The sequence below is a fragment of the Dendropsophus ebraccatus genome, chromosome 4, assembly GCF_027789765.1.
Source record: "Dendropsophus ebraccatus isolate aDenEbr1 chromosome 4, aDenEbr1.pat, whole genome shotgun sequence".
NCBI classification, from domain to species: Eukaryota; Metazoa; Chordata; class Amphibia; order Anura; family Hylidae; genus Dendropsophus; species Dendropsophus ebraccatus.
Window position 1 is genome coordinate 139,362,775 of NC_091457.1, and position 24,924 is coordinate 139,387,698.

A 24,924-nucleotide genomic window follows, 5' to 3' on the forward strand; every position below is an offset into this window, starting at 1 on the left:
ACAACATACAGATGGCTGGGCCTATAAACACTTGGATAGCACCTTTATATAATTTATAAAGCACATATTTTCTCACAATTCCATTGCATCAACGTTTTTTTGCAGGAAATTAAGTCTTCTGCAATACATTTACTTCAGAAAACAATTCAAGCCTCTAAAGATTGACGCTGTTTGGCTGACATTCTCTTTGAGATACTAGGGACTACTCTGGCTCTGATACATGCTGTCTGATGCATAGTTGCATACCTCATTCTGTGCCAAATATATTGTTACATAATCTGCAAAGGTTAGACAGCCAAAACTTAAGCCATATGATTTAATCCACAAACTAATAATGAAAAGGAAAATATAACAAAATACAAAAATTAACAAAATAAATATGTATAGAATTAAAAAATGGAATAATTGTTTATATGATTGAAAGTGTTCGAATGCCAGAAGTGTTATTTCAAAAGGCAAATGACTGATACAGCTAAAAAGCTCTAGAATCCTTTAACTTCTTTACTGGAAGGGGTTGTCAAGGGAGCAAAAGATGTCTGAAGTTTGCTGCTCCCCGGTGCTCACTTCTGGTGATTCAACCTCTCTGAAGTAAGCCTGATGGATCTGTGTAACCAATCCCTCCTAATAACATATGTTTCTGACAGGGATGAGCAAACCTCGAGCATGCTCGAGTCCATCTGAAACCCGATCGTTCTACATTTGATAAGCTGGGGCTGCTGAAGTTGGATAAAGCTCTAAGGTTGTCTGGTAAACATGTATACAGCCAATGACTATATCCATGTTTTCCCACATAGCCTTAGGGCTTTATCCATCTTCAGCAGCCACCGCTAATCAAATGCCGAACGATCGGGTTCGGATGGACTCGAGCATGCTCCAGGTTTGCTCATCTCTAGTTCCCGATGATTGGAGTATGTCTAGTATTATAACTATCCACAGAGGGTAGCCCAGTAACTACAGGCCAGTAAGTCTGACTGCTGTAGTAGTAAAAATGATGGAAACTGTTCTTAAAAAAAAAAAAAAAATATTGATCACCTAAAAAAGGGAAACTTGATAGATCATAACCGACATGTCTTTACTGAGGGTAGATCATGTAAGACTAATCTTATCAGTTTCTTTGACTATATCACAAAAGTGCTGGATGAAGGTGGTGATGGTGGTGATGAAGGATATCGCCTATCTGGACTTCAGCAAAGCCTTTGTTACACTTCCCCATGAAGAGCTGATAGAGAAGTTAGTGATAATTGGACGTAATCCCTGGAGAGTTCAGGGAATTTTTGGTTGGCTGAAGGATAGATAGAGGGTTGTTGTTAATTGTGTGTACTCCAAGCAGAAACTGGTTATAAGTGGTGTGCAACAAGGGTCTGTTCTTTTTAATATATTTGTAAATGACATAGGAAAGGGTTTGGTAGGTAAGGTTTGTCTGGATTGCTGTTGACACAAAAAGTGTGCAATAGAGTTGATATTTCTGGAAGTGTCTGTAATATGAAAATGCTTTACTAGATTTACTAGATAAGTGGTCAAAACAATGGAAACTGCAGTTCAATGTCTCGAGATGTAAAGGGGGCATGATCAAAACATTTAAAGTGATACTGCCACCCCCCCCCCCCTCTCTCGCTTCATTACATCGGTTTACAGTTTCACATAGGTGAGGCTTCAAGGCAGTTGGACCCTCTCCCCAGCAGGAAGATGGGGCCCAAATGCCGTGAAGTCCCACCTTGGTGATACTGTCCACCAATGAAATGAAGCGATTTTAGAGCAGAAAGAAGACACAGATAAGTTTTATACAGGTATATATTGAATGTGCAGCATCTGAGCTGGTGAATGGTGCAGAGAACCGCACAGAGTAAGGCTAGGTTCACAATGCGTTTTTGCAATCAGTTTTTTTTTGACGGACACAAAAACTTAGCTGACACTACTTTTGTGTCCGTTAAAAAAAACGGATCCGTTTTGATCCGTTTTTTTTTTACAATGGAAGTCAATGGAAAAACGGATCAAAACGGATGCACACTAATGCATCCGTTTTTTCCATCCGTTTTTCATCCATTTTTTGCAAAAAAAAAAACGGATTGCAAAAATGGATTGCAAAAACGCACTGTGAATCCAGCCTAAGGAGGTAACTATATCACTTTAAATATGGTTCACGAGGAAAGTGTTTTTTTTTTTTTAATATGAAGGTTAACACAAGAAGAAGGGAGCACAATCTGAGGTTAGTTGAGGGAAAGATCTGAGGAAACATAAGAACATATTACTTTACTGAACAGCAAGTGAATGTAAACCTGCCTGGGATAAACATATATCTATTCTAAGATAATAAGAAAGGAAATATAATAAGCATAAACTAGATGAACCAGGTAGTCTTTTTCTGCTTTCTTCTACCTGATGCAATGACTTTGCAGCCTTTCTGCTATGGATGTACCAATTCCTGATACACTATGCAGTCATCTAAAATGGATGCAACAAAACACAATAATCACTAAACTCAAGGAGATCAGTGGAAAAATTCCAATGAAGTACTCAATCAAGAGTCTCTATTGACGCACCCAAAAATTTAAATATGCAAAACAGGAGTCCGTGGAGCCTCGGTTGCGAGTCTCAAAACACGGGAATAGCCAGATATCTCTAGCCGGTTGCCACGGGGTGCCTCCATGATGGGGAGAGCACCACACCACCCTGTTGTTTATAAAAGGGGAGCATCAGGTAATAGTATATTTCCCTTGTAATTGTAAAATTCTGTAGAAAAATACATAATAAAACATTGTGAGATCATAGATGTCATGCTTACACCCCCACACACTGTTAGCACTTGGCTGCATGCTTCTCCTGTACACATTAGCTACTGTACAAGCTTACTGTATGGAGATCGTTTACATTCAGTCTGCAGTCATATTATACTGCAAGCGTTAGACATGATGTAATGGTCATAATCTCCATAATATGACCTACACGAATGATCTAAGAAGCTTCGGATTTATATTACAGGATTTGGATTGTAAAACGACAACATGAAGGAATGTGTGCTTTTCTACTTCCTGGCTCTGTGCTCCGCCAAGCCATTTGTATTACCTCCAAAGTACATGGCATTAACTGACCTCATGCTGAATGACATGGATGACGACGACGATGACGACGATGATGATGACGACAAAAACTCATTGTTCCCAGTGAAAAGGAACATGCCATTTCGACCCACCTCACCTTCGTTTGACATGTTCCCGATATGTCCATTTGGATGTCAGTGTTATTTAAAAGTGGTCCAGTGCTCCGACCTTGGTGAGAACACAAGAAAATATGGTTGCTAAATGTTGTAGGTTTAGGGTATGTTCACACTGAGTAAATGTGGCGGCATTCTGAGGCGGAACTCTTCACCGCGGAATCCTGCCTGTCTCAGTGTGATAGTGTTTGTCTGAGAGGGCTCACATGCCTCCGCTTCAACTTCTCTCTGCGCGAAAAATTGACATGCCAATTCTTTGCGCAGAGAGCAGCGGCGCGCGAGCCCTCTGATAGACAGGCTTTGTCACACTGATGCAGGCGGGAATCAGCTACGGAATTCTTCCCCATTTACTCAGTGTGATCATACCCTAACATTGCATAAATGTTTGTCCTAAAAGTTAAGAATAACTAATAAACGTCAGTTTTTAGTTAGTCTTTACATTCTCTATTTTTATTTTTTTATCCAGTGGTATTTACTGAATACTTTATACTTCCATAGCATGGCCTAACTAGCGTCAATAGTCTAAGGAAGCTTCGTTGTAACTCTTATGTGAGCTGTAACGACAGCCATACATGATTCACCCAGAAACTTTCTACTTTTCTTAGAGTATAATAAACCTGAAGGAAAAGCTACCACTAAAATGAGGCACCAGAGAGCTTTGTATTTCATTATTCAAAGAATTCTCAGTGGTGCATGAATGACCTACAAGTCTCCACATAACTTTTATGGTACTCTCCTTAAAGGGAACCTGTCACCCCCCGTGCCGGGGTGACAGGCTCCCGACCCCCCGTTAGAGACCCCTATACTTACCTCATCCCGCCGGGTCCCGCTTCTGGATTCGGTCGGGTCCCGGAGATCTCAGCCGCTGCAGCCCGGCGCGCGCGCTGACAGATGAGTCCAACGCTCATAGAGAATGACGGAGCGCTGGACTCTCCTGCCATTCTCTATGAGCGTTGGACTCATCTCTCAGCGCGCGCACCGGGCTGCAGCGGCTGAGATCTCCGGGACCCGACCGAATCCAGAAGCGGGACCCGGCGGGATGAGGTAAGTATAGGGGTCTCTAACGGGGGGTCGGGAGCCTGTCACCCCGGTACGGGGGGTGACAGGTTCCCTTTAAGCAAATATGCTACCCCTTCCCAAAACTTTTTAGACATACTTTCCGCACCCCTATAAACAACTGATCTCTAGCGAGGAATGCAGCCTTTTTATTGTTTACTAGGCACAATTATGGACATTTTGTAGAAGCTTTGCTTTGTACTGTGGCTCTGTCTTACTCAATAAGCACTGTGACCCCTTCAACCCGCTGATCAGTTGGGTGACTTTAGTTATACCTTCAGTGATTTAATGTTCACAGATTTCCCTGCAGATGGATAATCAATATGAAAATGGTCTATCCAGGCTTAGAAAAATATGTCTGCTTTTTTCCAGAAACGGTATGTCTCCATTTTGGGTGTGATATGAAGCTTGGTTGCATTGCAGTGAGTGGAGCTTGTAATACCACACATATAACTTGAGGACAGGAGTGATGCTGTTTTTGTAAGAAAGTAGCTGTGCTTTTTCTAATTCTGGATAACCCTTTCAAAGTCCCAAAAAGACACTAAGGCCTCAAACAATTCTGCCCCAAAGCTATTTTTCTCAGTTCATATAGAAGAATGTTTGCACTGTATATTTATTATTACTGTTCACTGCAACACAAACGTAATTTTATATACTGACAATATTTTTCTGTGCAATGCACAGGTCTGGCATCCATACCAGCCAAAATACCGCCTGATACTAGATTATTAGATCTTCAGAACAACAAAATAAAAGAGATAAAAGAAAAGGATCTACAAGGTCTTACAGCTCTTTCGGTAAGCTACACAGAGTTGAGAGCTTTTTTTTAAGTTCTTTTATATTATTTTATAACCTTTCAGAAAGGTTTATCTTCATTACTCTGCTGTGACTTCGAGGAAGGGTACGTTACCCCATTGGGATTAAATCTGATCTGCATATTACTTAAAGAGGACCAATCACCTAAATTTAACTGTCCCTGTTGTAAAAGTTCCTCTCTCCCTAAGTCTATCTCTGAAGATACAGACTGCCTTTGCAGTCTGTATCTTTCTAATTTACCTAATCCATCCTAGCGGCGCAGTAAGGCCGGGCGCGGCCATCTTGATTATGTCCCTTGCGTTCCAATGGTGCGTTCCACCGTCGGACCGCAAGTGACGTCATCAACATGGCGCCCAGCTTTACAGCACCGCTACAGAGTAAAGTATAAGATACAGACTGCAAAGGCAGTCTGTATCTTCATAAACTCTTTTCCTGAAGATACAGACTGCTTTTGCAGTATGTATCTTATACTTTACCCAGTCCTCTGTAGCGGTGCAGTAAAGCCGGGCGCCATCTTGATGACGTCACTTGCGGTCCGACGGTGGAACGCACCATTGGAACGCAAGGGACATAATCAAGATGGCCGCGCTCGGCCTTACTGCGCCGCTAGGATGGATTAGGTAAAATCTAAGATACAGACTGCAAAGGCAGTCTGTATCTTCAGAGATAAACTAAACTGTCAGTTAGGACATTTATACACAGTGATCTCGCACTGTATAGCGCGGGATCACTGTGTATTTACAGAGCGGCGGGCAAAGGCTCATGGGAGCCCTTCCCGCCGCTCGGCATGCCGGGAGTTTCCTGTCGCGCGCCGACTCTTTTGAAAACAGCCGGCGCGCGACAGTGAACGGAAATGCAAATATATTAAAAACCCGGTAAAAAATTGATTAATTATATTTACAAAAATTTATTAAAAATTAAATCTTATTAAATGGAGCAATAAAAAAAAAAACAACATTTGCCAGTGATTGGTTCTCTTTAAGGATGCATTGCAAAAATCTAACATTGATACTTCAAGTGTAACTACCATTTTAAAAAACTTCTGACATGTCAGAAGTGCGTATCGGTCGGGGTCCAGCTGCTGAGAACCCTACTGATCGCTAGAATGAAGGGACAGGTGGGCACGGGAGCATGCAATCTGCACCTTCATCTCTGCTACAGGGAGATGAATTCTATAGGCTGCTAATACGAGTTGTCTACGGAATTCACCTCCCTATATCAGAGGTAAAGGGGCAGAGCACGCGCTCTATTTTAGTAATGAGTGGAAGACCCAAATCTGTAATGCATAACTTCCTACATGCCTTTACTACTTTAGAAACAGAATTACTTAGAAATAGAAGATTGTCAACAGAAAAAGACCACTGGGTCCATCTAGTCTGCCCTTTTAGTATTTCCCTTCTTATTATCTTAGGATAGATATATCTTTATCCCAGGCATGCTTAAATTCTGTTATTGTTGATTTACCAACCCCATCTGCTGGATGTTTGTTCCAAGCATCTACTACTTTTTCAGTAAAGTAATATTTTGTCCTGTTGCTTCTGATCTTTCCCCCAACTAACCTCTAACCCTGTCCTCTTGTTCTTGAGTTTTTTTGTTTTTTTTTTTTACCCAAAACACTTCCCTGAACATTATTTAGTTCTTTAACATACTTAGCCAAGTTTGCCAAACCCAAAGATATATTTTAACCCAGCCAGAGTTTGACTAATGAAAGCAATGATGTGTAATAGGACATCTATAAACTACATATAGATTAAACAGAATGAATCTGTGGCAATCTTAACATCACTATAAACTTTTTTATAACCTGTACTTGTTATTTATCTAGGCCTTGTTTCTTAACAACAATAAGCTATACAAGGTTCACCCAAAAGCCTTCCAGTCAACAAACAAGTTGCGGAGACTCTACTTATCCCACAATCAGCTCACAGAAATTCCATCCAACCTTCCGAAATCCTTGGCAGAGTTAAGAATTCATGACAACAAAGTTAAAAAAGTACAAAAGGATTCCTTTAAAGGCATGGCGTCCTTACACGTTTTAGGTAGGTGTGTCTCCAGGGGATATTATTAATTGGAAGCAAGTCACGGAACTTCAAGACTTTGCAAGAATATCTCTCATTTTATGGCAAGCATGTAACAGCTATTGTTCTTACAGGTATTAGTCAGTAGCATCATTCTCCATTAATTTGCAGAAACACAATGTAAAAATTTCTGCTATTATTCAGAACAATTACAGACATGTATATACCCTGGTACAAAGACTTCAAACTCCATTGTGGTAACATAAGTAAAATGCCAAAAATGAATTAAGGGCAACACACTAGCTGTATATTAAATCCCTAAATACATACACCCATCAGCCACAAACTTAAACCCCCCAACAGGTAAAGGTAAATAACATAGGGTATTACAATGGCACCTGTCAAGGTGTAGGATACATTAAGCAATAGATACACATTCAGTTCTAGAAGTCTGTATCTTAAAAAGCTGGAAAAATAGAAAAGTATAAGGAACTGAGTGACTATGAGGGGGGAAATTGACTACAAGTACTAACTTACCTCTCCCCTTGTCCGTGGTGGGGCCTGCAATGGGATGACATGCCACGACCTGGCTGATGGACTGGCCACTCAGCCAGTCACTGGCTGTGACGGGACACTGTTTCAGTCGTTGATTGGCAGAGCGGCCAGTCCATCAGCCGGGAAATAAAGTTACAGTTCAACACTGGACATAAGGTAGGAATCAATAGAATAAAGAAGTGCCATAACAAGTTGCTGACTATACCTAGACCATGAGTACACAAACTGGCCTCCAGCTGTTGCAAAACTACATTTTTTACAATGCCTGGAAAGCCAAAGGTTTTGCATTCTTGATCTAGACATTGGGGATGTGTAAATGTGATTTCAACTCCGAAAAGTTTATGTTACAAAAAAACTGTAATACTGAATGATGGGGCAACTCCTTTACAGGCATCAATAACTTATTGTTCGTAATCCTCAGCCTTATTTATCAAATTCACATCAATACCATAAAAAAAAAAAAATTAACCCAACTCCGCATATCATGCTGCTAACCATCATCTATGTTTCACAGAAATGAGCGCGAATCCACTGGAAAATGAAGGAATAGAACCGGGAGCCTTTGAAGGACTGACAGTCTTCCATGTGAGGATTGCTGAGGCCAAACTGACATCTGTCCCTAAAGGTCTGCAATAATTTCCTTGATTTGCATTGAAAGTAGAAAATAAATAAACTATAGACAATAGAGATGAGCGAACCTCGAGCATGCTCGAGTCGATCCGAACCCGAACTTTCGGCATTTGATTAGCGGTGTCTGCTGAACTTGGATAAAGCCCTAAGGCTATGTGGAAAACATGGATATAGTCATTGGCTGTATCCATGTTTTCCAGACAACCTTAGAGCTTTATCCAAGTTCAGCAGCCCCAGCTAATCAAATGCTCAACGTTCGGGTTCGGATCGACTCGAACTCGAACCCATTTCGCTCATCTCTAATAGACAATCCTCAAAATGTAGTAATTTTATGTATGTCATGTCTATAGCTGCCACAGAGCTTCAGTTTTTTCTGAGGCCAATGTTACAGAGGAACTTGCTCATTTAAAACTGAATAGAGCAATGGGTCCAGCTGGTGTCCACCCTGGAGATCTTAAATAACTGATCTGTGATTGTTGTCACCCTGATGGATCTGTTAAGCAATCTCCGATGATTGAAGAACGGCCAATATTGTACCCATCCACAAGAAGGGTAGTAGAAAGGAGGACAGTAACTAAAGGACAGATTTACGTCAGTAGAAGTAAAAATGATGGAAACTCTCCTAAAAAAGATAATCGATCACCTCAAGGGTTAATATTCCTGGAGGTGACTAATTTGCTAAATGATTTAGCCTAATTAGATAAGTGGTCAAAACAATAGAAAATGCACTTTAATGGTTTTAAATGTAAAGTAATGCACTTGGGGAGAAGGAATCCTCTGAGTATCATACTGGCAGTTCTGTGTTGGCAAAGGAATAAGAAGAGAAGGATTTAGGGGCAGTGATTTCTGACAGCCCTACAATGAGTCACCAGTGCAGCCAGGCGGTAGGGAAAGCGAATCGTATGCTGGGCTGTATAGCTAGAGGTATAACCAGTAGGAAGAGGGAGATTGTCATCCTGCTGTATAGCGCTTTAATGACACCACATCTGGAATACTGTGTCCAGTTCTGGAGACCTCAACCTTCAAAGGATATTGATAAAATTGAACAGGTCCAAAGACGAGCTACAAAAATGGTTGAAGGTTTCGACCATAATGCACATAATGCAATATGAAAAAATATTACTTTAGTGAAAGAATAGTTGCTAGTGTTCAGTGGAAAGGCAATAATGTTCAGGTTGGGCAACGTTTTTTGAATCTGACAGCTCGGCCTTTGACTCCCCGCAGTTTCAGAGGTTGGGTGCAGTATCAGTAGTAGATGCTTGAAACAAACTTCTAGCAGAGCTAAATCTACAGTAAGAGTGTCTCGGATAAACATATATTTACCCTAAAACAAATAGAAATATTTTAAAGTCAGACAAGATGCTCACAATCTTTTCTGTTTCTATGATGCAAAGCAATGTCAGTAAAAATACTACCAATTTCTACATAGGTCTACCATCATCAATCTACGAGCTCCATCTTGACCACAACAAAATTTCATCAATAGAGCTTGAAGACTTTATACGTTACAAAGAACTGCAGAGGTAAAATTATAGTAACCTGGTGCTTAATATTAGAAATTATTTTTATTTTTTTGGCAATAAACATTAACGAGTGAAATGCAGAATTTACTTAACACATTCAGGAACTTGGCTTTGCAGACTTAGACTAGGTTCACACACAGTATTTTTGCTCAGTATTTTGCAAACAAAACCAGGAGTGGATTGAAAACACAGAAAGGCTATGTTCACACACTGTTGAAATTGAGTGGATGGCCGCCATTTAACGCCAAATAAGGTCTGTTATTTCAAAACAACAGCAGTAGTTTTAAAACAACGGCAATTATTTGCCATTAAACAACAGGCTTTCACTCAATTTCAACAGTGTGTGAACATAGCCTTTCTGTGTTTTCAACCCACTCCCGGTTTTGTTTGCAAAAAAGTGACCTAGCCATATTCTTGTACAGAAACTGTAACCTTGATAATACTAATGGTTATATTTTGCTATTAAACATCTATTGCATCTTATTTTTTTTCCCTCACAATTTTGGTGCTCTTACATATGTGGGCACCAATGGCCCATATAGAGAAACTCCAGAGCGGTACAAAAACATAATTTGTAAATGTCACTGATGGCACCTATGGTCACATCACAACCTTGTGATGCTTATAATGAAAAAAACTACAATGCTAAGTTGTAATGAAAAATCACTACCTAATAAAGTAGAAATAAGCAGCGCTTGACCAATGATTGAGAAACAAACCATTCAGTACTCTGTAAATCAATGTGTACATGTTACGTGGTTGTGACCAAATTCAGCAGAACGTGAGCTGTATATATACATACAACAAGCAATTTCATACTAGAATGGTTAACTAGACACTATGGGGGAGATTTATCATACTTGCAGCCGGTGAACAATGGCAAAAGTCACAGATTTTTTCCATAAACCAAAAATTTATGACTTATTGCCGATCAGTGGGCAGAAGGGCACTCATAGCTAACAATTTTGTGGAACCATGTAACACCTTACAGCTAGGTTCACATAACGTAAATTTTCAATAAATATTGGCCGTTGCAACACCGCGCGCTATTTATTGAAAATTAAAATAACACTGTGTGAATTTCAGACTTTTATCCAGCTTCAAAAGGGCCTATCCAGTCAATTCAAGACTTTTTTGGGGTGAAAAAAAGGTTCTTTTTTTTCTTACAAATGTGATCGTTTATATTACTATTGGAGAGCAGCAATTTCTGCCTTGTCTCCCTCCATGAATACCATTGTTGCCCAGTAACACGGACCTGAAGTAGGAGAGGCTTGTGGTCCTTTGATGATACTATGAGAACTGTGATTTCTTTGACAAGTATTTGCTGCACCCTTAGGGTCATTTAGGCAGTCTGGCCTCTCCTAGGAAAACTGTTCCAAATCTTCATTTGGATATAATTCAAGACATGGTTCAAAAGAATCCAAGAGACTTAAGATGAATTAGTAACACTTTTCAGTCTGATATTAAAATAACTTTTTCCCTTCAGCTATTCTGGAATTTCCTTTGATTGTGGCATAGCGTTCTTTTGTGGTTATACTTAGGATAATGTTCCAAAACTTCAGTAACAGTTTAAAAACTTGATTGGGAAAAAACACAGAAACTACTAGGTGGGACATAACTAGTGATAGGGAACATTTGGTTTAACTGGTGAGACATGTTAAAGAGGATGTACCATCAGGTACATCCTCTTTAATCTGATGGAGGGATAGATCGGCGCAGTCACCGGAAAGCCGGTGCCGCGGTCCGTTTTCTGAACCACGGCCCGGTTCCCGTGTATGGCGCCGTTCTATGCACGGGTCTCGGGCCGGAGCTGAAGCACAGGAGGCGGGCCAGCCCGCCCCCAGTGGGGGGAATCCCCCGCCCCTGTATGACGCGGCTCCATTGATTCTTATGAATAGAGGGGAGGGGAGGGAATTCCCCCTCTGAGGGCAGGCCGGCCCGCCTCCTGTGCTTTAGCTCCGGCCCGTGCATAGACCGGCGCCATACATGGGAACCGGGCTGCAGTTCAGAAAACGGACCGCGGCACCAGCTTCCCGGTGACGGCGCCGATCTATCCCTCCATCAGATTAAAGAGAACCAATCACCTCAAATTAACTGTCCCTATAATAAAAAATTATCTCTCCCTAAATCTATTCCTGAAGATACAGACTGCCTGTATCTTATGCTTTTACCTAATCCTGTATAGCGGAGCAGTAAGGGCGGGGGCGGCCATCTTGATGACGTCACAGTGGTGCGTTCCAGCGCTGGAACGCAAGGGACATAATCAAGATGGCGCCCAGCTTTACTGCACCGCTACAGAGGACTGGGTAAAGTATAAGATACAGACTGCAAAGGCAGTCTGTATCTTCATGAAGTTTATTTCTGAAGATACACACTGCCTGTGCAGTCTGTATCTTATACTTTACCCAGTCCTCTGTAGCGGTGCAGTAAAGCCGGGCGCCATCTTGATTACGTCCCTTGCGTTCCAGCGCTGGAACGCACCAGTGACATCATCAAGATGGCCGCCCCCCGCCCTTACTGCTCCGCTATACAGGATTAGGTAAACGCATAAGATGCAGACTGCACAGGCAGTCTGTATCTTCAGGGACAGACTATAAGGCCCAGTTAGAATAGACATACACAGCGATCTCGCACTGTATAGCGCGGGATCACTGTGTATTTACAGAGTGGCGGCAAAGGCTCATGGGAGCCCTTCCCGCCGCTCGGCATGCCGGGAGCTTCCTGTCTCGCGCCGGCTCTTTTGAAAAGAGCCGGCGCGAGACAGGAAAAGAGAATGTGTATATTTTAAAAACGCGGCCGTAAAATTAAATAATTCCAATTACAAATATTAATAAAATATTAATTTACAGCTAAATATCAAAAAAAAAAATTTTTTATTTCGGCCATGATTGGTTCTCTTTAACCCCTTAGCGACCCATGACGTATCTGATACGTCATGGCGCCGCGGGGGGTGTTCAGAGCGGGGTCCCGCCGGGACCCCGCTCTGAACGGCGCTGATCCCGGCTGACACGTGCAGCCGGGCAGTGCCTCTGTTAGCCGGCGCGGGTCCCGTTGCCGCGCCGGCTAATTAAGCACTTCAATGCAGCTGTCAAACCTGACAGCTGCATTGAAGTGCTTTATGCACAACATCCCTGGTGTCTAGTGGGTCGGATCTCCCCCCCGCGATGTGATCTGTTCTTCTGGCCGTGCCGGGCCTCAGCGTCGGAATGACGCTGATCCCGGCTCGGCAGTAGATTGCTATGGCCTGCAGCAGGCCATAGCAATCTATGACCGATCTCATGGATCTTTGCTGTGTATATACACAGCATTGATCTCTATGAGAGATCAGTGCTATGTATATACAAGTCCCCCAGGGGGGCTTCTAGTCCATGTAAAAAAAAAAGTAAAAAAGTGTTTTTATTAATAAAAAATCCCCTCCCCTAATAAAAGTCCCCCCCTTTTCCCATTTTATAAATATAAATTAATAAATAAATAAATAAACATATTTAGTATCGCCGCACACGTAATCGCCCGAACTATTAATTAATCACATTCCTGATCTCGCACGGTAAACGGCGTCAGAGCAAAAAAATTCCAAAGTGCAAAATTGCGCATTTTTGGTCGCATCAAATCCAGAAAAAATTTAATAAAAAACGATCAAAAAGTCGTATATGCGCAATCAAGGTACCGATAGAAAGAACACATCATGGCGCAAAAACTGACACCTCACACAGCCCCATAGACCAAAGGATAAAAGCGCTATAAGCCTGGGAATGGAGCGATTTTAAGGAACGTATATTTGTTAACAATGGTTTGAATTTTTTACAGGCCATCAGATACAATATAAGTTATACATGTTATATATCATAGTAATCGTAACAACTTGAGGAACATGCATAACAAGTCAGTTTTACCATAGGACGGACGGCGTAAATGCAAAACTCCCCGAAATCAAAACAAATTCGTTTTTTTTTCAATTTGACAGCGCAAATGATTTTTTTTCCGGTTTCGCAGCATATGTTATGGAAAAATAATGCCGGTCATTGCAAAGTACAATTGGTTTCGCAAAAAATAAGCGCTCATATACGTCTCTAGGTGAAAAAATGCAAGCGCTATGGACTTTTAAACTTAAAATGGAAAAAGCAAAAGCGCAAAAACGAAAATAGGCTTTGACCTTAAGGGGTTAAAGAAGATGTACCTGATGGTACATCCTTTTTAAGACTTCTTTCTCATATCACCTCGCAGGGATGGTCAGGGTGGTTTCAGTGTAACCCTGAGTAAAAGTGGGGCTACAAATGCTGAAATACTGTATACTAAGAGCACAGTCACATTGATTGAATTTCCAAAGCTGATCTTTAGTGCTTCCAGGGGTGTTGCTACATACATTTTTACAGTATGACATACATTTACAGTGGACATAAAACATAAATAACTTTAACATAAATAAGAGAGGTGTCTGGGCACACTCTGTGACCTCTCAAAAGGTCATTCCAGAGGGAGGGGAAGGCTAAGTTGTTGCGTTTATCTAATGGTTTCACAATTTGCTGTAATTCTTTACAAATAATTTTCCAGACGGGAGATATCCCCTAAACTGGGAGACCATCACAGGGTGTGGGGTCCAGATGAGGTAGGAGAAAGAAAGGTTAGCTTAAAGTGTACCTGTCGTTATAAAAAAACTTTTGACATGAAATAGAGACATGTCAAAAAATTTGATCAGTCCAGGTCTGAGTGTTCAGACCCGTACTGATCAGGAGATAGAGCGGGGAGAGGACCGCAGCTCATCCTCTCCCTGCTCTAAGTTAAAAAAACATTCAGACTCGAACTGATTATAACATTTGACATGTCTCTATGACATTCAAAGTTTTTTTTATAATAACAGGTACACTTTAAAGGTGAGTAGAAAAAAGGGTACAGTAGGCACATCTGGTTTGGTGATCATTTGTTAGAGGGTAGTCACTCAAAACAATGGTTATTGTAGGCTAACTCTGTATTTCATCAAAGTGTCTTTGGACAGTTATTGGTTCCACTTCCAAGGCATTTCCCCCAAGTAATGTATATGGGTTTGTCAGGGAGCTGTGTGCCATTCAGCATCTGCTTGAGAGTGTGTTGTGAGTGTTGCTCACCACATGCTCTCAAGCACACGCTGACGGACATCTGCCTCCAACCTAAATTTTAGTCCACACGCCTGTACCTCTGACCCAACACAACTGTCTCTCCCCCACAGCTGTCTGCACGCCGGGTACCTCAGACCAGAACTATCACAAAACCCAATACTCACACAATGAATGTTTTGCCATGAACGATGGCCCAGATACACTATAGAAGGGCAAGTCTATTCAAACTACATACCAATATCCAATACGTCTTCTGAGATTTGACCATTTACATCTAACTGTGCACACCACACAGACAAAAAAACTCCACAAGTGAGATACCAAACTGAGGACAGCTCATGCATCTCCACATAGCTCCCTGATGCCAAACCAGATGGGACTACTGTACCCCTTTCTCCTACTCAAGCCTTATGCCTCTTGTACCTATAACCTCTCTCTGAACAAAAAATGTATTGTACCTGTATGTAAATTTTATTTTTGCACCAAATAAACCTATGTCGGCACTATTTTGTGTCCACCACGTTAGTCATTTTTCTAATTTCCTCTTGATCTCCTGACAAGCATAGTGGACAATGACACCTTTGGCCAAGAGAGTCTGCAGGAGGTGCAGAGTGGTGATGACAATGCATGGCCTGCATGAAAGAATGGGGGGGGGGGGGATCAGGGTATGGCTCCCTCCTCTGCCATAGGTTTCAACTGCATCAGTATCCTGAAGACACAGTTACATGTGGTGTTCCATGTCAGAAACCCAATGCCTTAGGAACTTCACAATTTAGCCATCCTTGTCCCTTTCAACTTTTGGTCTGGCAGAAGCAGATATGCAGCATAGTTGTGCAACTATTAGCACGAAGAAACACATGGTATAGTAAATTTCTCTTAGCATAGTTTGCTCACAAGGTGTGATTCAAAGACTAAGCGGTCATGAATCAGTTTGATGGGTAACGAGTATTACATTAATGTGTAATCATAATTTTTTGAGCAATAAATAATCTGTTAATTGTAATAGTGATGTTTACTTCTTAGATTTAAATGCTTAGCTAATTTTGATTTTTTTTGTTTGTTTTTAGACTTGGGTTAGGTCATAATAAAATTAAAGATGTTGAAAATGGAAGTTTTGCTAATGTACCAAAAATAAGAGAAATCCACTTAGAAAATAACAAGCTGAAAAAGGTTCCTCCTGGAATTTCTAACCTGAGATACTTACAGGTGGGTACAAACTATGTTAGAAATAGTGTCATTTTTGTAGTGGGTGTAAAAAATGTTGGAAAATCTTTACAACCATAGTGAAATATTAGAATATATTATTGTGGTCTTTGTACACTCTAACGTAAAACAGTTATTGTCTGACCACTCATACATTTTTATGTATATCCATATTTAGATATAAAGTTAAGGTCGGTAGAAAATATCTACAGATAAAGTACTAATCATTTTAACAAACTTCTCATGACATAGTGAAATGTCCAAAATTTTTGATTGGTGGGGGTCCAGGTACTGAGAGCCCCACCATTCACTAAAACCAAGGGACAAAAACATCAGCTGGTCACTAGGCTTCCTGATTTTTGCTTGGCTCTCCAAGAGATAAGCAGAAAAAAAGGGGCACCAAGCTCAGATAAATGCTTTTGCCTCTTCCTTTTCACCTCTTTCCATCTCCTTTATGACATGTCAGATGTTTGGTGAAATGATAAATACACTTAAAGGACAAGTGCCATGAAAAACATTTTTCCTAGTAATTGAAGCACATTACAAAGTTATATAACTCTGTAATATGCTTCAATCCCCTATCTGCCTCCCTTCCCTGTCTTTTCCCCCCTCCACCCCCCACCAGGAAGTGTCCTGACTCACACAGACCTGATTACTGTCGTCACCGTCACCAGGCAGCTCCTTCTTGTGAGGATGAGTCATCAGCAGGAGGGCTGCTCTAGGTCCTGTTACAGCAGCCTCCCCCTCCCCTCCTTGTCAGGTGACTCTGCTTGCTCAGCTTATCTTCTCTAGTGACATGACTCCTTCACTGAGTCCACGGCAGCAGGAGAGAGGGTATGAGGGGAGGGGGGAGCTGCCTATGTGCCCGAGTCAGTCTGAGGGAAGATAAGCAAGTGAGATGTGACAAGTGATGGCTTGCAGTTGTTCAGCCAATGGGAGCTGAGCAAGCCTGTCACCTGACAAGGCAGGGGAGGGGGGAGGCTAGTGTAATAGGAGAAGGAGCTGAGAGAACAGCTTGGTGACGGTGACGACAGTAATCAGGTCTGTGTGAGTCAGGACACTTCCTGGTGGGGGGTGGAGGGGGGAAAAGGCAGGGAAGGGAGGCAGATAGGTGATTGAAGCATATTATAGAGTTATATAACTTTGTAATGTGCTTCAATTACTGGGAAAAAGTTTTTCATGGCACTTGTCCTTTAAATCAAAGTATATGTACAGCTACTAAAATTGAAACCCTTATAAAGACATGGAAACTGGGTGGGTTAAGCTTTCAAAACTGTATAAATTATATTTATATAACAGATTTCCAATCTACACATCTAGGTCTTGTTCCTTCACTCAAATCATATCGCAAAAGTGGATGTGAATGATTTCTGTCCCGTACCACCCAAGATGAAGAAATCTCTCTATAGTGGAATAAGCCTTTTTGGGAATCCTGTAAAATATTGGGAAGTTCAACCTGCAACATTTCGCTGCACTCTGGGCAGGAACAGTGTGCAAGTTGGGAACTTTCGAAAGTAAAAAAAAAAAAGTGAGCTTGGCTGTCGGTCCTTATGAATAAGAACATCGGTCTGCTCTGGACTTGAGGAACAACCAATCAATGGAAGAGGACTGTGCCATATATTTTTATTTTTCCTGTTACTATGCCTGACAAACAGAAACCTTAATGGGCCAATTATGTTTACAGAGTAATTGCATGAAATCTATTTTAGTCATTAAATACTTGAAACCTGGTTAAGAAGAGAAGAGAACGGACAATGTATAGCTCTAATTTGACCTATTCTGTCCAGGCAAATGAAATCCTCTAAGTCATGTTATCAGAGTAGTAAAGCGTGTGCATTTACAATTGGTGCTAATATAAACTCGCCTGCTGCTTTCTTCCCTCTAATATCTTCGCATACATAAATCTAGGGCTCCCTTCAGTGGCTGAATGCAATAATTACATAGTAACCTGTTTTTAATTACAGATGTCAACATGTATATATAGAGAGTTATTGTTTTCAGAAGTCTCAGCAATTTTGTGATGGCTGTTTCCATCAGTAAATCATCAGGGCCTGTCAGCAGATAATAGAAAGTGCTTCGATTCTGCTAACGGCGCCTGCAGGGTATCGCCTAGGAATTTTATTTACCCGCAGCCCTGCAGGCTTTTTGTCAGCATTGCTCTTGCCTTTAAACAGAGGGATTTTAGCCGATTGTTGATAATGCAGGTCCCCATTACAATAACTTATGTGGTTGAATATTGGAATATGCAAGTTCCAAGTTCCGCTGGCCCTTTGGAGTACATAATAGGCAGAAATATAGGAAAGGACAAGGTACTGTGGAAATATGAACGTGTCAGAATAAAAGTGTATCCTGGGACTTGGTGGCACACATAAGATAACGATTGGCTGAAATGGATGGTTTTGGCCATTTGACCATTGCACGAGGATGATCATTAACAAGGGCTAATGGTACGAGACTTATAAAAACGTAAACAGCTATGCTGCATTTTTTTTTACCTGTGGTCAGCATAAAAAAAAACAACTCTTTATGGCTCTATTGTCTGAACTCGAATAATCAATTGCCACGGTGTAAGTTCATTTTGTTTATTATTCTTTTTAAAACACATAGATTCACAAGTTTAGTCTGACATGTTGCCAGCACAATCCTTATATAAAGTATTTCACAGTGTGGCGCTCAATGTCCCATGTGCATGGGCAGCCTAAGAACTTTAGCCAAGAGCGGGAATTGATGTAAAATAACTCCCAACAACGATGCTTCAGGGATCCCGACTATTTCAGCCGACCATTATCATATGTGTATGGCCAAAAAGAATTCTGTTTGGCCCAATTGACTAATTTTGAAGGTTCATTTGGTACTTTGTGCACATTCACTGTTACTTTATTATTTCAAACACAATGATCCACAAGTTTAGTTTGCCATGTTACCATCATCATTTATATGAAGGATTCCACAATATGGCTGATCAAAGTCCCTTGCGTATGCCAGCCTAAGAACTTAAACTAAGAGCAGGAAATTATTAGAGATGAGTGAACTTACAGTACATTTGTCCAAAACCGATGGCTCAGCCAATAATTGTTTTAGGGCCATATTCAACACAGCGATAATTGGACAGATTTGGCCGATTATCGCTCCGTGTAATAGAGACAACGATCAGCCGATGATTATCCGCTGATCATTGGTTTAGGTTTAGACCTAAAATAGTCAGGCGCCGACCGCGCATCGTTACGTGTAACAGCGGCCGACGGTTGCCCAAACACCTGATACCTTACCTCTCCTCAAGAAGACCAGTTATCGGGCCATCTACTACTAAAATGATTGGGCCGTAGTTGGCCAGTGTAATAGAACCCTTAGTCTGCATGGCAAACGGTACAAGACACGGTACGAACACACCACGTGCTCCTGTCAGAACAGAAGTTCCCACAGTGCATTAGTAATGCGCATTTCTCAGGTGGCTAAAAGGTACTGTACACAATGTAAGTGTACTCCAGCTATTGCCAGCACCAGCATTATTTTATCAATACTATAAAGCACTTTTTAGATTTCAATACTCATAGTTATCAGTTTCTCTGTAGTATTCACTTGTGCAAGCAGTTCTTTGGCTTTTGCATTGTTTGTCTATATTAATGAAGCCTTGACACTACATCTCTAGTCTATTTTTAGTCAATGTAAACAAGACAATTAAAAATTTCGGGTATTCACATATCTTAAAGGTTCTTGTACTATGCAAAATATTGGGTTAAAACATCAGCTATCGGGTAAAAAAAAGTAAAACATTGTAAATGAAACCTGGACTACATGTGAGGGCGGCTGCATAATGGCCAGTCTTTACTGTGTCACGTAAAAGATATACAGTTGCATAAGATCGATAAAGATGCTACACATAAGTACTAATTTTTTATTGACTTGGACACTGTTTTTGTATCTATCTATCACATTGTGGTCCCAATGCATTTCTATAAGAAGAAATCTTTTACTTTACAGTCAATGTGGCATGCAGCTAAAGTTACTGTATAGCCTGGGATTTACTCTACTAGTATAAGATCATCGGCAAACAACCTGCTCCACGTAAAGTTAAAATATGCTATGTTGTACTATATCTAGTTACTGTATATATGTTCGGTCTGAGCATATTAAATTAAGTGTTATATAGTATTATACGGTTGTTTAGTAATAAAATGTTTTGAAAACAGCATGTGACTTGTGTTCTATTCTTATTGGTTACAAGTATGATATTAAAGGGGTTATCTTACAAACGGTAGTGCCTAGGAATTGCCAAAACAGCCAATGTATATGATATACAGTCAGTATAATAACAAAGTCAACTAGTTACTATGCTTATGCCATTTCCTGCAAGTCTATATTCAATGGGGTATTCTCACCTGAGAAACGTTTAATATTTGTTACATAATTTAAAAGTAAGCAATTTCTGAAATGCTTTCTATTAGCAAAATTGCTTACTTTTGCACTTTGGCTTTGTTGTCTTACCCTATAGTTGACAGCCCATTGTCTAGGTTAACGACCGCTGCTCTACGCTCTGGATACTCCTGAACTGGTATTAGAAATAAGCAAACCTCAAGAATGCTTCGGTTTATCTGAACCCAAAACACTCAGCATTTGACTACCGGTGGCTGACGAAGTGGGATGCAGCCCTAGGGAGTCCTGGAAAACATGGATCTCAGCGGGAGACAAAGATCTGACTTTGAATCACTGCATCCTGTCATAAACACCCACCACCACACCACCAAACCAGAAAGTGAAGGCGGTATGCAGCGGAGCCAAGCAGAAGTTATACAGGTGAGTATCTCTTTAGTCTGTTGGTACCAACAGAACTTTAGACAATGCTTTCTGTAAATGACAATGAATTCTGTAAATGTATATGTGTAGGAAATAGCCTGAATAAAGTCACTACATTTGGGTGATTAAACTGGATGGCCCTGCTGTCAGTGTACTGCCATATACATTGCTGCATAACTTTTTGACAGGTTGTCAATGTATTAATGCAAGAGAAGTCCAACAGCATCCACGGTTGTATTACCAAAATTTATTGGTGTTCCAGTCACATAGATACATGGTGGATGCTGTTGGACTTCTCTTGCATTATCACGTTATACCCACTTGTGGATCGTGGGTGACCCAGCGTGCATCCAGAAAGAATAATAGAGGGGACCGTCAGGGATTATTGGTGCTGCAGGACCTACAAGATTGAATAGGTTGTCAATGTATATCACTGAGGGCCTGAGTAAAACTTAAAATACTGTACAAATGCTAAAATGCATTTAATTACAGAAGTATGAAAGCAGCATAGTCCTCCTGCTGGATGAAGAAAATGACCATTTTTTTTAAAGAATCTCAAAAGGATTATAAAAATTCTGAACTAATTGCCCTATTACACAAACCATTATCGGCAGTATTTGTCCGATAATCATCTTGTGTAATAGAAGACAACGTTCAGCCGACATGAATGATGTTGAACATGTTGAAAGACAAACAACTAATATAGCAACGACCTGCTGCCGTTGCACCGTGGAATAGGAGCAGTGGCAGCAGCTGCTGCTATTTGCTATGGGCTGCCTGGGTGATCTAGCGATCACCCGGGCAGCCCCCCCCCCTTCCCCGCAGCTCTGCAGGCCCCCCCCTGCACTCACGAGCTCGCTGCCAGCCTGTGTAATGGCTGCGGCAGAGAGCAAGTAACGAGGAGCAAACAAGTGCTGACATCGCTTGTTTGTTCCTCTCAGTCGCCCCATGTAATAGGGGCTTTAGTAAACTTCAGACCACTGGGATCTCTTATCAGGGCGAAAAATAAATTTAGACCCTTAGACCAGACCGCGGACCAAAGCACAATATACATTTAGACCCAAACCCATCAATCAAAGCCTTTCAGTGACTTCTTTTACTGTAGGGTAGTGTTAGATTTACTTTGACCCAGTAGGAACCTCTTACTGCAGGTGAGAACTACTTCTGTGTTTTCTCTAGGGACCAACACTAAAAATCAAGGGTGCAGGCTTCAAAGAAATGGTCTGCCCACCATATACACTGCTCAAAAAAATAAAGGGAACACCCAAATAACACATCCTAGATCTACACTACCGTTCAAAAGTTTGGGGTCACATTGAAATGTTGAAAGAAAATCACTGTACTTTTCAATGAAGATAACTTTAAACTAGTCCTAACTTTAAAAGAAATGGCCAGCGCAGTCATCAGATCTGAACCCCATTGAGCTGTTGTGGGAGCAGCTTGACCATATGGTACGCCAGAAGTGCCCATCCAACCAATCCAACTTGTGGGAGCTGCTTCTAGAAGTGTGGGGTGCAATTTCTCCAGCTTACCTCAACAGATTAATAGCTAGAATGCCAAAGGTGTGCAATGCTGTAATTGCTGCAAATGGTGGATTCTTTGACGAAAGCAGTGTGATGTAAAAACAATGTTATTTCAAATACAAATCATTATTTCTAACCTTGTCAATGTCCTGACTCTATTTTCTATTCATTTCACAACGTATGGTGGTGAAGAAGTGTGACTTTTCATGGAAAACACAAAATTGTTTGGGTGACCCCAAACTTTTGAACGGTAGTGTAAATGAATTAAATATTCTCATTGAATACTTGTTCTGTACAAAGTTGAATGTGCTGACAACAAAATCACACAAAAATCATCAATGGAAATCAAATTTACCAACCAATGGCGGCCTGGATTTGGAGTTACACAAAAAAGTTACAATGTAAGTCGAAACACACACTCCAGGCTAATCCAACTTTGATGTAATGTCCTTAAAATAAGTCAAAATGAGGCTCAGTATTGTGTGTGGCCTCCACATGCCTGTATCCCTACAATGCCTGGGCATGCTCCAGATGAGGTTGCGGATGGTCACCTGTGAGATCTCTTCCTAGACCTGGACTAAAGCATCCGCCAACTCCTGGTGAGCCACAACAATCCAGAAAATTGTACATTACCTAAAAGAAAGTATAAAAGGTAAGAGCTGCTGAGGGTGAGAGGAGTAATGGGGCACTCTACCCTTACAGTGTGTGACACACAAACAAAGAGTGGACAACCCTGATTGTGCGCATTGTTTTTTCTTTAGGTTTGCTAATATCTAGTCAGCAATGGCACAGTCTTCCTCCAAGCATCTGACTGACCAAGAGACTGAAACAATTATGTTTCAAAGTGATGATGAAAGTTAACTTTGTCTGATGAAGAATACCTGCCACCAGCTAATTAAACATCCTTATCCAGTGATTCTTCTGATGATGAAGTGGATCTAGGTGATTCTGAAGAAGTGATAAGTAGAACATCCAAAACTAATGTTTTTTGCAACAGTAATCCTTCATCAGTCGGACGTATTCCAATACATAATATTGTTAGACATGATCAAGGAGCCGTGGGAAGTCCCAGGCACTTTTCCCCTAAATATGTATTCTGCACTTTTTTTCTCCCAATATTGCAGAAGAGGTCCGTTTATGTTTAAACCTTGAAGGAAGACGTATCATGTCTGCAAAAAATAAGTCCTAGAAAATATCTCAAAAGAGGAACTTTATGCATATATTTGACTTTTACTGCTCTCAGGGAGTCAATAATCGTATGATGTTCCAATCTAAGAATTATTTCTGGACCCACTTTAATATCCACACTATAAAGTGACAATGGCGGTGGACAGATATGAGGAAATTAAAAGAAACATTCGATTTGATGATAAGCGAACTCGTGCAGCGAGGTTCCAAACAGACAAATTCCCCCTATCAGTTATATCTGGAACAAATTTATCAAAAATTGCACCAAACTTTACAATCCTAGTACTAATGTTAAAGTAGATGAGCAACTTTAAACATTGCAGATTCATACAATACATGCCCAGTAAACCAGCAAAGTATGAAATAAAAGTCTTCTGGATCTGTGACTGCAAATTATTATGGCATAAATGGACTTATCTACAGTGGGATGCACCAGTACAGAAAGATCTAGGGTCTGAGATTGTGAAAACACTTGCCGTACAAATAAACAATTCAGGTTGAAACATTACCATGGACAATTACTTTACCAATGTTTCACTTGGTAATTTTGAAATAAACTTGTAAAAGTTATTTATTTTAGTTTCTCCATGTGATTTGCATGGGGGCCTATAAGACCCCCATTAAGTAAAAGTGTAGATTTGTGACATCACGCATTCTAGTTATTAAATGGTTAAGCAAAACGTAGGAAATATTTTTATTATGACAAAGTAGGAGTATAGGCCCTGATAGGGTTATCAGGAAAGTATTTCTACACAACATAAACTCTAGAGGTTGTCAATGGTATTAAGATTAAATATTCCAAACGTGCTCATCTAACATACAGTATTCACGGACATGTGAAATACACGCAAATACACTACATTTTAGCTATTTCAAACATAGTGTTGTCTTCCTCACATTCACATAAGATAAGTAAAGTAGAGTAGAGTAAAGTAGAGTATGTCCTCTGGTTGTGTTTGGTATTTCAATTCAGCTCCACTGACTTTATTGGAACGGAGTTGAAAACACACACCCAAACTGAGGACAAGAGTGGCGCTGTTTTTGGTAGAAATCAGCCTTGTTTTTCGAAGCCTGGATAACCCCTATAACAGTTACATAGTAAGCAAGGTTAAAAAAAAAAAGACACGGCCATTAACTTTAACCATTTTTGCTGCTGTTCCTAATGATAAGAGAATAAGTGTACAGTACAGTGCTAGAATGCAATAGGGTAGTGTGTTTGCCGTGTGTGATGACCTCATTTAGTTATAGTTTTGCATAATGCTCATCGATCCTTCGGATTTAGGGTATTTACCTCCTTCATAAAAATACATTATG

The 24,924-nt window shown here is 40.7% G+C and overlaps 2 protein-coding genes across 8 annotated transcripts in view; one reads left to right on the plus strand and one right to left on the minus strand.

Annotated features, from left to right (window-relative positions):
* ASPN (asporin) overlaps positions 1-20,295 on the plus strand; it is a 31,557-nt gene extending 11,262 nt beyond the window's left edge. The window contains exons 2-8 of the mRNA XM_069967189.1: positions 2,980-3,270; positions 4,952-5,064; positions 6,909-7,122; positions 8,171-8,281; positions 9,716-9,809; positions 15,970-16,108; positions 17,426-20,295. Of these exons, the coding sequence (XP_069823290.1) occupies positions 3,003-3,270; positions 4,952-5,064; positions 6,909-7,122; positions 8,171-8,281; positions 9,716-9,809; positions 15,970-16,108; positions 17,426-17,623 (1,137 nt within the window). The 5' untranslated portion in view covers positions 2,980-3,002 and the 3' untranslated portion in view covers positions 17,624-20,295. The remainder of the gene's footprint in view (positions 1-2,979; positions 3,271-4,951; positions 5,065-6,908; positions 7,123-8,170; positions 8,282-9,715; positions 9,810-15,969; positions 16,109-17,425) is intronic.
* The window catches only part of CENPP (centromere protein P), a 240,311-nt gene that overhangs the window by 98,968 nt on the left and 116,419 nt on the right, over positions 1-24,924 (minus strand). The window lies entirely within an intron of this gene.